At 44.3% G+C, this 16695-nt stretch overlaps 1 protein-coding gene across 1 annotated transcript in view; it reads left to right on the top strand.

The window, feature by feature from the left end:
• Dock2 (dedicator of cytokinesis 2) overlaps positions 1-16695 on the top strand; it is a 395818-nt gene that overhangs the window by 320460 nt on the left and 58663 nt on the right. The window contains exons 30-32 of the mRNA XM_036195507.1: positions 299-377; positions 6575-6675; positions 6763-6821. Coding sequence (XP_036051400.1) covers positions 299-377; positions 6575-6675; positions 6763-6821 — 239 coding nt within the window. The remainder of the gene's footprint in view (positions 1-298; positions 378-6574; positions 6676-6762; positions 6822-16695) is intronic.

Genomic DNA, 16695 nt, shown 5'->3' with positions numbered 1-16695 from the left:
TTCTCTAGGTGAGCGGATCCCACGGAATGCTGTCTGTTGTTTGGGGAAGGAGTGATCTTTATATCATTTCTGGATGGCATGGATTGTTCAGCCATAACCTTTTAATAGTTTGAATGCAAGACAATACAAACTCCTAAAAAGTCAAATAGACAGTTCTTGAATTCTAGCAAGGCAACTGCAACCCTTGTGTTGACCTGCATCAGCCCCATTTGAAGACCAACCTCACCCTGGGAGAAGGTGGGAGGTTTTAGTCTGTCATGAAGAGAGGATGCTCCAGTAACCTTGTTTCCTCTTCCAGGGTCTTCCTGAGAGCTATCAACAAGTTTGCAGAAACCATGAACCAGAAGTTTCTAGAACACACAAGTTTTGAGTTCCAGGTGAGTGTGAGGTTTTGGAGATGCTCAGGGCCGTCCTGGCACCGTCAGGCTGATTACACCATCAGCCACCTGCAGGCACACAGAAGCCTTACAGAGGTCTTTGGAGATGTGCAGAAGGGAAGCGGGGAAGGAGGAAGAGGCACTCTGAAGACTTGACAGGGACACACATGCAGATGTGACCTCCCACAACAGAGGCTCTCATTTGCTCACTGTCCAACAGGCACCGCCTTTCAAATGTAACGTTTTCTTACTGTTTTGTTCACTGGCGTCTGGAAACAACCAGTCACAGACACTGAAGTATGATTTACAGTAAAGCTTTCAAGTACATTTCTGTGACTTCCCAATTCCTCTAAGAGTCATTTTGATATGCTTGCTCAGCCAAGACTCAGGGCCTCTGAGACATTTAGGGGATGATAAGAATGTCCCTGAGGTAAGTAGAGTAATGTCCCACAAGGAACATGCTCTTCAAAGCCTGATGGGAAAGTCTGTACTACTGCTCATGCATTTCTGCAGGAGTGAGAGAGAAGAAACCCCACCCCACCCCCAAAAACCCCTCCAGGGAAGTCTTCAACCTTAGAGCCTCTGGTAGCAGTCTACAGAACTCAAATCACCTAGTACAGTCACGCCGGGTCATGCTATTTCCTGCCTGCTCATCTGAGAGGCTGTGTTTCCATCACACTGGCCTCTCTAACTCATTGGCTTGAGTGCTACATCTGTAAAATGCCAGCTGCCCTCTCACTTCAGGAGGCTTTCCCAGCCCAGGAGCATGCTGGGAAAGCTTACCAGTCAGCTGCTGTTGAAATAGTTGCTCCTTACAGAACCTGCCCTGCCTGGCTCCTTTCTGAGGTTTGTCTCATGAGCTTGCAGTCATGAGGTTGCATGTGGGCCTCCTGATGCTTCTTGCGGCACTGACTGCCATTTGAAATCATTGCTCTTGCTCCTCTGTTTCCATGCATGTTTTCGTTCCTCCTTCTGGTAAAACGAGACTACACAAGACTGACAGCCTTGTGTTCACAGCCACTCTGTGCCCTGTGCCTGGGGTACAGTGTGTCCTCTGGGGGAGGTGGCATCTGGGCTGAGACCTGTGCCATGCACTCTGCTGGAAAGATGGGTTGAGATACCTTTGCTGGGCTGAAAGGATAAAGGTCCTCTTTGAACGAGGTTCTTGCTCTCTCCCATGACCTTGCATTCAGATCAGGGAACTGAAGTGACCAATGTTCATGATAAGACGACCAGCTGCCATTTTCCCACAGTTTATATAGCAGCTCAGGAGAAATCACTCCAAGGGCCATTCAGCTGCCCTGCCGTTTTGAGACTGCTGCCAGCGAGCTTGCTCTCTGAAGTTGCAGGAGTGAGACCCAAAAGCCATGCACAGAGAGCCTGAAGTCAATGCATTTGGGACTAGAACCTTCAGTGGCTGAGAGGCTTTCATGCGGAACCATGGCCACACTCTAGATTCAGAGTGTTAACATGTTCTTGGGTGAGGGTTTCTCTCTGGATAATACATCTTTCACAGAGCAACAAAACATGTCACTCTGGCTGTTTAGAATCAAGAGAAAGGGTTTATTTCCCTTAAAATGTAGCACAGATGCCCACAGGCTTCACTTACAAACCTGTTCAGAGAAGTGAATATTGCCATTGTGTTTGGCGGGACAGCTTGGAACAACATACCTGGGGGCCAGAGAGGCAGTATGTGACCATAAAAAAGCCAACTGTTTTGTCATTTGCCACTGGTGTCAGCAATTCCAGCCTGGGGACCTGCTGGTTTGACTGCCACTCTCCTACATGGTCTTAAAGAGGAACTCTCCCACAACAGGATGAGCTCCAGTCCTCTATGCCTTTGTTTAGGTGTCATACAACTTTCCTGAAAGAAAATTGACATATGAAAGATACCTAGGAAATGGAGATCCCATGTATGCAAATGTTAAACTTACAAATCGTGTGGTTTTAGGTAAAACATTTCAGCTCTGTGCCTTGGTTTATTCAACGTTAAATGAAGATGCCATTAGTGGCTATTTCTTTGGACAGCTCTAAGGGGTAGGTGAATTGGTTCATGTAACACACTTAGAATGGTGCTGGCAATGTCAGAGCCATTTAATGAATGCTACCTTGTTAGCATCATTTTGATGATGGTGATGGTGATCGTGATGGTAATGGCGGTGGCGGTGGTGGCGGTGGCAGTGGTGGTGGTGGTGGTAATCTATAGTGACCTTAAAAGCATCAGGAACTCGGGTCAGTTCTTGACAGGCAAGCCAGCAGGGAAGCAGCTTTTTGATCACTCAACATAGCCCGCGGCTGTCACACCCACAGGATTCTGTAAACCATGGCAAAGAGCTAGGAACACAGAATCAAATAATTCTTTTCTAATGAGGCTTCCACAGATATTCAGTGAAAAGTACCCCCCAAAACTGGGTCATTTTTCAATCTTCTCTTTCTCTTTTCCCCCTAACTTTTCCTCCCCCTTGTGAGAATGGATTTGTTTTCTGTACCCTGCCTGAAACACCCTGGGCTCCTTCTTGTGGGCTCATGTATTATGCATGTGATACCAGCAGGAACCTCCTCTGTGCAGAGCAGGGACAGGGGAAAGGAGATTGGCCTCAACCTCTCCTTTGAGTGGTGGTTTTGTGATTTAAAGGACAGAAGGCCAACAGTTCCACAGGCGCCACTCCATAGGTGCCAAGGCCCGGGCAATATAGAAATGATGATTTCTGCTGGGAGCTAAGATCAGTGGTGCCCTCTGGATGCCTGGATGCTGGAACTGCTGCTCATGGCTGTTTGTAAGGTCACAGAGACCAGAAGAAGATATAAATTAACCTTGCAGGGACTTGTGCTGAGGGTCCAGGCTACTTCATCATGAAGCTCTGTAATTCCACTACTAAGCATAGACACAGAAGGAAATCAGTGCCAAGGGGACATTATTCATTCTTATGTTCCTTGCCATGCTGTGGACATGGCATCAGTCTACATGTCCATCAGCAGAGCCATGCATAAAGGAAATGTTTTATATACAATTCAACTATAGAAAATAAAAACCTGTCTTTTGCCTTAGCTTAAATAGACCTTAAGAAAACTATGTTAAGTGAAATAAGCCAAATGCAGAAAGACACATAATTTGTGAATTCATTTGTATGTAGATTCTATGAAAGTCAAATTTGTGGAAGTAGCAAGTAGAAAATAATTATGAGAAGCTAGGGAGGGGGCAGATGGAAGAGGTTGGTCAGTACCCACAAAACCATAGCCATGATGCAGGAATACATTCTAGTGTCCTTCACAGTAGAAAGACTATGAAGTTAGTAGCTATGTATATCTTAAAGTAAGACTAGAGACTTTTACCACAAAGAATTTATGAAGTTTGGGTAATGGGTATACTAATTGCCCTAGTGGTATACATGTATCCAAACTTTTCATTGGAACATGTGAATTTGTACTATGATCAACTGGTAATTTAATTCAAAGCTTTTTACAGCAACGGAGATCAGGAGTGAGATCACCTTGCTCCCAAAGCTGCATTTGCCAGTAGGATGGCAATTTTCTTCCCTGTGGCCCTCATTTTTTGATGTCTCTCTAAATGAGGAGAAAAACACAAGTTTGTCACTCAGAGGGATTTGATTTTTATTATTTTTTAAAATTATGTATATGTATGTTTCTGTGTGTGGGTATGTATATGTGTGTGTGATACCCACAGAGGCCAGAAGAGGGCACCAGATACCCTGGAGCTGGAGTTAGAGTTACAGTATGTTGCCATATGGACACTGGGGACTGAACCCAGATCCTTGGCAAGAGCAGCCTTAACCACTGTGCCGTCTCTCCAGCTCTTCAGGGAGGATTGATAAGAATACATATAAAGTGTGGCCATTCACTATGAACTCATTCCACAAATGCTGCTGTGATACATGCTAGGTCAGGCATACAACTAAACATGATATATATCAAGGTGATCAAGAAAATGAAATCTTTGTCTCTATGACCTTTACATTCAGTAGTGAAGATAGAAAGTAAATTTCTTGGTTTAAAATATGTCATGAGTGCTGTGAACAGGGTGTAATGAGGATGGATGCCAGCAGTTCGGCTTTAGTGTCCATTACTGGGGAAGGCTATTATAGGAATTGATGTCTAAACCTATATTGCAAGAGTACATGGGAGTTTGCTGGGCAGGATTTCCTCATTTAGTCCTTATAACTGCACCCTTTGGGGCCCATTATCCTCATTTTCCAGGTGAAAGAACCAAGTCTCAGGCAGGTAGGGAAAAATGCTCCTGACGGTGGAGATGGTAATTAGATTGTAGCCCTGGAAAGCATCCTGGCAGTATCCACAAAAACAAACAGCAAACAGTGATACCTGTCTCTGTCCTGTGGCTCTGTGATTCTAGGTGTAGGAATGCACACCACAGAGAGAGATTCTTGGGCAGCGAGAGGTTTAAATGAGAGGGTTAATACAGTGCTACTGCTGCAGGAAGAGAAGCAGGACCAGGCTACGTGTCTATACATAGGTGAAAGGTTAGAGCTGAAGTAGCCCTTACAGCAAGAATCCTATGCAGCAGTAAAAGAGAGTGTTGCTACTGGAGAATTACAGTGTAGACGGGTAAAGCAGAGAACAGCAGGCCTGGTTTTGAAGGCTGTCCACATGTGCATTTATTTAGACAGGAAAGTTCTCTGAGAAGACGCCATGCATTAGTTCTGTTTTCTTCTGTGGAATTAGGCTATGGTTCAAGACATGATAGAAAAATGATGTTTTATAATGGAAACTTTTGCTCTCATTCAACTTTAAAAACCCGTATGTATGATACTTTTATGGCTTTTTTGGTTAATGAAAAATAAGTACATTATCCTTATGTCTATCAGTGATATAGTTGTGCGTGGTCATGTGACACATCTGGTTCTTAGAGTTTTCTGCTTTGACATAAGCAGTGTAGCTCATGGAAAATGGGGCCCCAGGCCTGCTGTTCTCTGAAATTGGACCTCTAGGCCTATAGAAGATATGGCTTTTGGCAGTCATGACCTTGGCAGTGTTGGCTATTTGCAGCCTGTGACAGGCATGCTAGAATGGAAGGTGACTGATTCTACTACAGAGCAGTCTCTCTTGCTGCTGGGTCTGTCCTTTTGCTACCCAGTGTACAAAGACTTAGCAAGTCACGCATCTTTAAAGACTTTCCCTTGAGCATCCAAGTTGCTAGACTCTGCACTGTTACAAAAGGATCCACTTAGATAATGAGCAGGAAACCACAGTGAGACCGACAGATCCTTTCAAGCTCTTACTGTGGTCCATGCCCATACATCGTCTCATGATGCCTCTATTGCAGCCCTCTGCAGTGAGTACCGGGTCACCTCAACTTTGCAGATGAGTTTGCTGAGGCTCAATAACACCCAATCTGGACCTTCATCTTTCTGATCTGTGGCCCATATCAATATTGTCATCACCATGCTCATCCTTCTGAATACTTTCCATATGTATGTATTGAATGTTTGTTCTGCTCTGTCTCACCACCAGCTGGGGGAGTGGATTCCACTAGTCTCCTTCACAGTCAGCCTGGAAAACTTACAGCAGCTGATAACATGCATGCTGGTAGAGACAGGAGTCGATCCTTAGAAAGCCCCTGAATCACCCTCACTGAGTGCTTTTTGGTACACATGTCTCTAGGCTTCACTTTGCACCCCCTGAAGGTGTGATGCTGCTGATGGTCCTGGAACCAGACTTTAAGATCATTGAACAGAGGAGAAGGCAAATGTACTGCGCTTTAGGATAGAATGGATTGCAGGCTGGCTCCTAAGAGTTGTCAGGTTGATCAGGGAGGGAGCCCTGTGAAGCTCTAGCTTCCTGAGTAGCCTTATCTTTCACACACCTATAATTTCAGGGCAGGAACCAGCTCACCAATCAGGATGAGTTATTTGTCTTTCAAAAACCAGAACAACAAAAGCACCACAGCTACAAGAATCCAGCTCTGAAATTCTCCTCGACCAAGCCCATTGTCAGAGAGGGGAAGGCACGGCCAGTGCCCAGAGAAAGCCATCCATTGTCCTAGCTTCAGCCAGGATGCTAATTTCAGAGTCTGTGCCAGTTAGAAAATTGCAGAGCACACAATTAAACTGGTCTTGCCTCTGTCGTCTGCCACCTTTATAAATTATTCACATTACACAGTATTTAATATGCTTCCCCTCTTTCAGACCCTCTCCATGACTGCTCTCCTCTTTCTTTTACAGCTGTGGAACAACTATTTTCATCTGGCAGTGGCTTTTATCACTCAGGACTCTCTGCAGCTGGAGCAGTTCACGCACGCTAAGCACAACAAAATCCTGAATAAGTAGGTTGCAGTCTTGGATTTTCTGAGGGGGTGGGGCTTCATGAAATGCACTGGAATGGGGATTGAAACAGGCATTTTCACTTCTAGGTACGGGGACATGAGACGGCTCATTGGCTTCTCCATCCGTGATATGTGGTATAAGCTTGGTGAGTAGGTGCCCTTGTCAAAAAGATGTATCTGCATGCTTCCAGTGCCTTCCTGAAGACCAGTCCCCACCCTGTGCTTCCCAGCATATGTGAATTTGCTTATATGTGATGTCCCTGAAGACCTAGGAAGTCAAACAGGAATTTATGAGGGAGGAGGAGGCAGGGCTGCTGTGGGAACTGTCCTCATGCTTCATAGGAATGCTTGCTGCTGATTGGCAGTTGCTATTTTACATCCTGCTTCTTGTGTGATGTGGTCCATAAAACACTTCCCAACCTCCCAGGGTAGGAGAATGGATTCTCTGGGGAGTGACTCCAGAAGCTGCCCCTTGTCACGGTGAGCTGCAGGGATGGTTTGGGGTTAATGGTAAAGGGAGAGATGGAGGCAGAGGGACCTTTACTGGCATTCTGAGTGAGGCATGGACTAAAGAGACCCTATAGAAACTTCACATTGCATCCTTTAGGACCACCCCTCCTCTCTCTTACTGATCAGGAAACTCAAAATGGGAAGCTACTTGCTTGGACTCAGACAACTGGAAGTCTCTGAGTGTGGTTTTCATTCCATGAGCACAGGGGTCCATTAATCTTGCTTACAGACCAAATTCTGCATGAAAGATGGATGGATGAGTCAATGAAGAGTGAGCAAGTCCATCTCTGACATTTGGCTTTCTCCTTGACTCTCTTGTGTACAATTTTCTGCCCTGGGCTTAGCTATTGACCATCTGCAGTAGAGGCATTTTTAAGGGGATCTGCCTCTTGGCTTTAACCTCTATGGCCATCCTGGACTTGGTTTCCCACTTCCCTAGAGCTCTTCATATGGGCTGGCCCTTTGCAGATGCTCTGGATAACTTTTAGAGTAAGGTCTATCCTCTGCTAGGAGGAGGAGAACAGTGCAGTAGAGAGATTATCAGTCTGGTTTCTGTGGTTATTGGCAATATCAGAGCCCAGCTAAGATTATACATTTGATGATAGGGAAGCCATGAGTTGGCTCACAGAGCCTAAACCTAGGCCCGGAACAGATTGTCATAGCTCTGCTTGGGGCCTTGCCCAGTCATGTGCAACCAAGCCTTAAGCAAGAGAATTTAACATCCCTTGTCCTAAGTAAAGGAACTAACACGGTCTCACAAGATACCTACAAAGGTCGTAAGAGCAAAGACTAGGGTAAATGTAGTAGTGGAGGCCTGCACACACATGTCAGAATTCTTATGCCTATTCTTACTGTGGTCCAATGAGATAGAACCTAACTAGGCTATGCTGGCCCCTTTGTCACCAGAGGTCAGTCCAGTTTACACCACTAAGGCCTGAAGAATGGGGTCCAGGCAGTAATCTGAAAGAGTGAAGTAGGGCAGACCCTATGACCCAGAGAGATTCTACAGTGCAGGTACTGCCAACATTTGGAGTAGGATAACCTTTGGGCTATCTTGGGGTACTGGATCACCTCTGTGGGCTCTGTCCTTTAAGAAGCTGGTGGCACTCTCCCCAGCTGTAGTTATCCAAACCTCTTCAGCTATTGTGACATATTCCCCAGGGAATATCCTCGTAGTGTGCCCTTTGTCTGGCTACTTTGGATAAGGAGAGGGCTATCAGGAAGACTTTGTCTCATTTTTCATTTGTGTTAGTTGGCTTTTTAGAACTATGACCACAAGAGCCAAGAGAACAGCTGGGGAAATTCCTTAACTTGACATGGAGCTTCAGAGGCTCCAGTCCACCAGTCTCGTCTCCGTGGATTCAGAGCTTGTGGTGAACATCATGGCAGCACAGGAGAGTGTGGCAGAGGCCCCTCATCTCATGGTGGAAATGCCTTGAGGGTGGCACATCATAGCCCCACCCCTACCCTACAATGACAGACAGCTGCAGACCTACTTCTTCCAGCCAGACCCTGCCTCTTAAAGTTTTATTCTCCTCCAGGAAATAATTGACACCAGCTAGAAGCCAAGCCTTTAATACTGGAGCCTGTGTGCAACTTTGTGTTTCAAACCCTAACACCATTGCTTTGCAATAAGGCAAAAAAGAAAAAAAAAAAAAAAGACAATGTCAGTGCAGACACATGTAAGGAGAAACAAGGGCCTGGAGTCAGGTGCTGCTGAAATGCTTCATCAGAAAGCAACGGCAAGTGGCTGCAGTCCTCCAGTCCCTGGCTATCTGGCTAGAATGCAAGCTAATCACTACCACATCTTCTGGTTTCTCAAAAGAAGCCAATACCTTAGTTCTTTCAAGGTATTTTCCAGTGTGTGTGTGAATATCAATGATGACTGAGTGTTTTCAAACTATGGCATGTTCCCAGCGAAAGGATGGCTTCCGTGTTTGCATACTTAATTTCTATCAACAGAGACTAGCTGAAGCTGTGGTGGGCCTCTGCTCCCAGCTCCACACCCCAGGCTCTGCCAGAATCACAGAACCAGGAACTCTGTTTTGTTTGTTATGAGCAGCTCCACACAGCCTGCTCCCCTCTGAACATCCTTCACTGTACTGTTTTGCACACAGAAGATTTTATTTAGATATAGATTATGTTTTGGCAGGGAGTCTTGTACTTCCAATTATGCTGATGAATGAAAAGCTGTTACCAAATATTCCACCTGCTTAGAATCACAGAAAACCAGAGCTGGAAGGGCCCTTTAGAGATCATATTGTCCAGCATTTTTCAAACATTTATTTTTAGCTAAGGGCCAATAAAAAGAAGAATTCATGCTCGATAAGTAAATGGGATAAAAAGTAGAAATACTGTAATTAAAGTGAGCAGGGGCGCAAAGCCTGTTAGAAATGGCTTTCGGACTGCCAGGGTCTCAGACCCGAGGATAACTGTAAAGGAGATTTATATGATCTGACCATTATTTTTACCAGTGAGGAAACTGAGGCTCAGAGAGGAGAAAGGGCTCATACACAACCATTTAGGGAATTAGAGGTGGAAAACCAATAAACATACTGGCAGGGAGCCTTGCTCAGACACATCACAGAGCTCTTTGCTCCTCAAAAATGCCTGCAGAATGAATTAGCACAATTAAAAACCTGTCTGGAGGTTGCAGGAAAAGAGCCCTTGATTGTGACTGCCCTCAGTGATGGTATTTGCTAAAGAGCAATTTTAAGAACAGAGAGGCCCAGGCTACCCTAGGTGTCAAAGAGGGCTAGAGATGGCCTCTGGCATTGTCATCCGAATGCTGTATTCCCACACCACCCTGCTAAAGGTCTGGTCGAGGGGAGCACCACTGCACTGGCCTTCCTTAGATGGCCCCTTATTCAGACAAATGATGTCTACTGCAGGAAATAAAGAATCAAAGGAAATTTTGCCAAAAGAGCCACCCTTCACCTCTTGGCCAGACTTCTGAGGAAGAAGGGTCTTCCCTTCACACACACACACACACACACACACACACACACACCAGGCTTCCACTCATTACTGTCATGGCTTCCTTCTCCTCCCTTGTCTCTTGCAGGAATAAGAGCGGAAACCCAAGGCAGGGTGGCTGCCTCCTTGACATCCTACCCTGTTGCTCAGTGGGATTCTGGTGTTAGCACACTAATGAGATTAGCTTGATAATCCACACCAGGACCAAGCTCTGAGTTCATTAGGGCCCTGTGCAGTGAGACCACTACACAGCTAATGATGGGTTTAAAGGGCAGCTCATTGAGTAGCTGAGCTCTCCATAGCAGCCTTTGCTGATTGCCCATGCAGTAGGTCTTCTTCTCTCCCTAGCTGACAGGATCCTGATAATGTTTTTGTTTTTGTTTTTGTTTTTGTCAGATTGCAATTTGCTCAGCTAACAATGTCTTGGAGTAGATGGTGGTCGTGTGACCCAGATCTGTTCCACAAAAACTCATCAGAAACATGTTTGTATGTATTCAGCAAAGTGTTTCTTCAAAGAGAGCAGGGGGTGGAGGAAAGGGAGAGAGGGGAGAGAGGGACTCAAAGAGCACAGCACATCATTATTTTGCCCTTCTTTCTTTCTGGAAAATGGCATGATGGCTGGAGAGGCAGCAATTGTCTTGGTGCCTTAAGGACAAAAGTCATACGCTGAGGCTGGAGGTGACATTGAGTTCTTTCTGTCTTCTCAGATCTCACAACTCTGAGCTGACCATCTTCTGAGGTTTTGTTAAGGAAGAAAATCAGAGCTTTGGGGTTAGCCTTGGTAGCCAGATTTTCAATTAAACCTCTAACTAATAAATCAGCTAATTTGGCTCTCTGAGCTTACAGGTCATGTAGCTCTGACAGGTCTGCAGAAGCAGAAGGACACACCCAAGGTCAACAACAAATGGTTCCTTGAGCTACAGTTAGAAGATTTGTCTTTGGACCCAAAGTCTAAAGTTCTTATGAATACTTTTTCTAAAGAGTTTACATTTTCAAATGATGTGAAATAGCCAACTAACTGTTTTTCAGAGAATACTGATATAAGTAAATCATTGTGCATGTTAGTATTTGAAATTGTGTTTTAACGCCAGCAGCAACCATAAGACTCAGCGTCAGTATCTTCTTCTTAGTAAGAAAGTCTATGGTAGCCACGTGATTATAGAGAACTAACTGCAAGGCTCATCTCAGGCTTGAACGTTATTTAACAATCATTCTTCTGGGGAGAGTCTAGGCACATACGTGTTCATGCTTGCATGTATGTTGATCTGGGAGAGGAGGCATGTGATGGGAGTTCTTGGTGAGGAAGATTACATGTTGTTAGGAGCCCAGCCATTTGAGGGTCTGTGTCATTTGTGTTTTGGGGTCCTGGACCACTGCCAGTGGTATAGTATTCTAACACTGGATTTCTGCTGGGCATGGGGTAATACTCATTTTACTAAAATGACATTGCATTTAACCTTCCCACATTCCCTTGTTTTAATGTTGGCTGATGTGTTAACAGTCATCATGGGAAAGACAGACAGTGGCATGTCGACCCCATGTGTGGGACAATCAGTCCTGGCAAGCCAACGGGCTGTTTCCTTTTAGACGTCTCCTTCCTAGCCAGGTGGACTAATAGTGGGAAGGTTGAGGGGAAATAAGGCATGATTCAGACCCTATAAGGAAGGACCTTCTGTCTAGATATGGAAATTTAGAATATTTCTGTTTAAAGTGAAATGATATAGCTCCAGAGACCATGAGGGAAATGTCTCCTAAAGAACATCAGAGAGTGAGTGGTCCACCTCGGGGTTGAAGCAAAGATGCAACAAGGCAAGTGATCCAGGAAAGCAGCCTAAGCAAACATGCTTCTTAGAGTTGGATGATAGCCTGCCCAGAAGAAATACGGAGCGGTGTTAAAGAAAAACCCATCCATACATCTATACACTTAATAGCAAACACTGAGCACTGTGGTGGACAGAATAACAGAAGTTGTGGACCCTGATACCTTAAATAGCAAATGATGCAAATATTATGATCAAATTAAGGACCCTTGTGGTGAGGGTATCTTGGATTATCCAGATGGGCCCAATACGATTACAAGGTTCCTTATATATGTAGAGAGAGGCAGGAGAATGAGAACCAGAGAAATCTGAGGAAGGCCCAATAAGGATGAAGGTGAGAGGCCATAAACCAAGGGATAGAAGGAGACTCTCTAAGAGCCTGAAGGGGGAAGGAAATAGATTCTTCCTTGAACTTCTGACCTCAGTCATGTATATTCATACCTTGGTGTTTTAGTACAGTGAAACCCATTCTAGACTTCTATTTCCTAAAAGTATGAGATAATGAATGTGTTTGAAGACATCAGTTGGTTGTGACTTAGTACATCAATAACAGGAATCTAGTACAAGCACCTTCTAAGGTCATGTGACTGAGGTTAAAACTGAAAACAGACTAACAACACAGGCCTGGCCTCCTAGACTCACCCATACTATTGAGAATTAGAATATTGGTTGCAATTCTTTAATTAATGTCTGTAAAGATGAAATAACTGTAAAGTAGAAATTTGAAGCATATAGAGAGTCTATGAGGACCCTGTGGAGTGAGTGAGCCATGGGTTACCCCAACAAGAATGAGCACAAAGCTATTCTTTCTATAGTCCCGTCCTGTAGAAATAGAATGTGAGCTACAAGTCTTGTTTTAAATACCTGCCTGGGGGACCAGCCTCCAGACAGCCCAGGGCTTGAAAGGGATCCATGGCTTCAGCACGTACTAGACTTTTCTTTTATCTGACACTCACCCACTCTCTTGATGATTTCCTCAGAACTTTTCCTTCCTTCCTCCCTCCCTCCCTCCCTCCCTCCCTCCCTCCCTCCCTCCCTCCCTTTCTCCCTCCCTCCCTTCCTCCCTTCCTTGCTTTCTTGCTTTTTCTTTGTTTGTTTGTTTGTTTTCAAGACAGGGTTTCTCTGTGTAGCTTTGGAGGCTGTCCTGGACCTCACTCTGTAGACCAAGCTGGCCTGGAACTCACAGAGATCCACCTGCCTCTGCCTCCTCAGTGCTAGGATTAAAGGTGTGCACCAACACAGGCTGGCTCAGACCTTTTCTTTATTTTTCTTTTGCAGTCTCTATTCTTTAGTTTCCTGGTGATTTCCTTCTCTCATTCCTGATGATTCCTTTCTAACTCATTTTAACTCTCTCATTCCTTATGTTTTCCGTCTAGCCTATTTTAACTCTCTAACTCTATTCTTGCCCTTACAGCTTATATAGCCCAGCAAAATCTTTCAGGCAATATAAAAATTACAATGTGGTTACATTCTGTTTTTCAAATGAATAGTTACAGTGAATACAAAACAAACAGAAAAAAACGGCATGTTTCCATATCCCTTACATGATCAAACATTTGACATATTACAGGTGAAAAACAAATTATCTGAAGGACCCACATACATTCATACCCAAGCAACTTGTTATGGATTAACTGTGTGGGCAAGCAGGGTATTCTCAGTCAGGTCTTTTACCAGCAGGCTGCAGTTTTGCAGTTACAAAGAAAAGGCCAATTACTTTATTACTTATCTTAAAGGAATCACAAACCTAAATTTTTATATATGAATAATCAGTCAACTCTACTTTAGGGTACATACCCACTCATCAGTAGTTTCTTATATTAGGAGATTGAGGGGAAAAAATAGGCACAAGGAATTAATCATCACCTTTGATCACCAACCAAACCTAGCAAGGAAAGTGTATCAGCTAGTAATAATTGGGCTGCTTTGTTCTTGTTCCCTGGCCTTAAAGAGTTTTGAATTCAACTATGTGCCTTTCTAAAACTTCCGATTATGTTCTCGGGTTTTTTGCCTTAAAGCTATTTGACAAAAACATCTTGGTCTAACTTTAAGTTATTTTGAAAGTGTTGTTTCAGTTGTGATGCAGTTCGAAACCTATGAACACATCTCCCAACATTAAGGATAAAAGAATTTAAGCTAGCTGAGCTAACTAGGACTCATTGCTTTTCTTAATCATTAACCTAAGCCACAGTCTATATGGCTGCTCATGTGTTGTAGTAGTGTGACACTTCTTTGTTTATATTTTTAATCATCAAAAACACTATTTAAATTAACATTATTATTATCATTTAGATAGTACAGCTTAGGAAGAAATCATCTTCATAATAATCCACAGGTTAAAGTGCCCAATAAAACGGGGTGTTTCCATGAGATAAGCAATCACATTACAGGCAGTGGGGATCTCCCCACACCCATTCACACCATGCCATGTGCCAGAGAAAGAGAGCAGCAGCGAACACATAAAGGCACAGCAGAAGCAAAAGGCATTCTGGGGTCTGTGAATCTCTGACTGAGATTCACCCATCAGAGAGTTTCCTCTTGGTGGGCTGACACCTTGAACTTCAGTTGCCACCTGCTGATCCTCTGACATGGCCACCATCAAGTATGACTTTAACAGGTAATCAAGATGAAACATTCTTTAGGTTTTTTAAAAAAATGTATTCTTGGGTAGATTTTTGTATGCTTAGACTACATTTACATCTGGATAGCCATATCTCAAGTGTTCAAAAGACACATGGTTCACAGCATCTGGAATGAACCTTCGGGCCCTAAAGAATGCCTAAGTTTATTCTCAGGGGCCCATGTGGGTTGGGGTTTCCAGTGGAGAGCGAGGCTGAGGCCATGTGTGAAAGCCAAAGTGGGAGAGGCAGGATATACTGGAGAAGCAGAAAACAGGCTGTGGAGGAAGGCAGGTATGCGGCATGGACAGGGCGCAAAGGGGCTCCAGCAAATGGCATGCAGAGTGCAATGCTTTGCACACCTGTGAAGGTGGGCCAGACAGCATTCGATGGGCCTGAGAGCAGAGCAGTGTGAAGGGTTGTGAGTGTCAGCAGTGAAGGAAAATCCATCTAGATCCTTTTTCTGGTTTATTCTTTGCATTACAAGTGAAATAAAGTATAAGACAAAAAGCTGAGCAGTCTATAAGTTCCCATGCAAAGGCCCAGTGGCTTTCACATAGTGGAATGTTATGTTTTCATTCTGTTCTTTCTAGAACCTGATAGAGTGTTGAGGCCAAAGGATTCCCCCTCTCTCCATATTACCATATTTAATTAGTATCAAGGCTGCTGAGTTCTCTCAGGTACCAGACACTGAAAAGCTCCGTGTTTCTGTGTTTCCAGTCACACATTTAAGCTTCTACCATGTACAAGGGGATTCTGGAGGTCCAGGGAGATTGAGTGATATGAGCAATGCCACAAAGCCATGAGGTAGAAGAAATGAGACCTGACCATGAGTGTTGGCCTCAGAGACTCCATAGGCCTGAGGGAAGCAGGACCAGGCACCTCTCAACACTGCTAGGAATGTTTTCCAAGCTGAAGTTGGAGGGATGGGCAGCTCTACATTTACTCTTCTCCCTTTGAACAGAGTGATGTTTTCTTTATTTGTAAGTCCCCAGGGAGTCTGCCAGACTCTGAAACCCAAGATGTCATAACTTGCCCTTGTTGGTGTGTATGTCAGGGTCTGTGGCAGCATGTAGTGAGCTATTATAGTCTGCCCCCTCTGTCCTGCATTAGCCTCATGAGATCAGCAACCTGTCCAGCTTACTTCTCAGACAGATTCCCATCTTCCTTTCCTATCTTCCTTTCCATGCTCATCTTCCTGACGTCAGATCCTTTGTGCTCAATGGTCAGTCTCCCCCAAAGGAATGATGAGCAGTGCCATTGAGGAGATGAGCAGCTCAGGTAGAGCACACAGGGCCCCTTGGCATGCACACACGTTGGCTTTCCCTGGACTCCCATTTCCAGCAGGACCCTCCCAGCATCCAGTACTGCCACACCTAGAGTTAACTTGCTGGTTCCCTGACATTTCTAACTGCCGTCTCTTCCCAAGTGGTATCCAGCATCTATTATCTAAAAAATTCTCAAACCAATTCTTCTCTTTCCTCCTTAAGGTGTGTTTCTTGAACAAGAATTCTTTTCTTCCAAATGAGTTTCTATTCAATTAGCTACAAATGTTTCTCTGTGAGTTTATGTGCCTATGTATAAAGATATACAAATCCATGCACTCATTTGGCTATTTAGACAAAAATTCCAATGTGCTAATTTTTTTCAATAAAGTAATAAAATTTCTTCTGGGAACAATGTTAAGTGCCATTGCAATCACAGTGTATTTAAAGATCAGCATCTCTCTTTCTCCTCTCTCCCCTTTCCCCCAAATATCTCAACAGACTACAAAGAAAACAGGTCAAAAGTATCCAAAAAATTCCTGTCTGCAGCGTCTCCATCCTTTATTTTAAAGCATTTTAAATATATCTCTATTGCACCAGCGCCCTCTGATAGCCTACAGGTCTTTGTTGCATAAGCGCCGTCCCCATCCCAGTGGTTTATCTGATAGCTCCAATTACCTTCTGCCTAATGTTGCACTCAGCTTCGAATTTGAAAACCTCCTGTTGTTTGAAAAGAGATCTTGAAGGACAAAGTCAGAAACCTGCATTAGCAGCTACTACACACCAGGTGGAAGAAGTAAGGGCATTTTCTTTTTGTCTATCTGGGCCAAA

This window comes from Onychomys torridus, chromosome 8 (genome assembly GCF_903995425.1).
Source record: "Onychomys torridus chromosome 8, mOncTor1.1, whole genome shotgun sequence".
NCBI classification, from domain to species: domain Eukaryota; kingdom Metazoa; phylum Chordata; class Mammalia; order Rodentia; family Cricetidae; genus Onychomys; species Onychomys torridus.
This window is presented reverse-complemented; position numbering and strand designations above follow the sequence as displayed.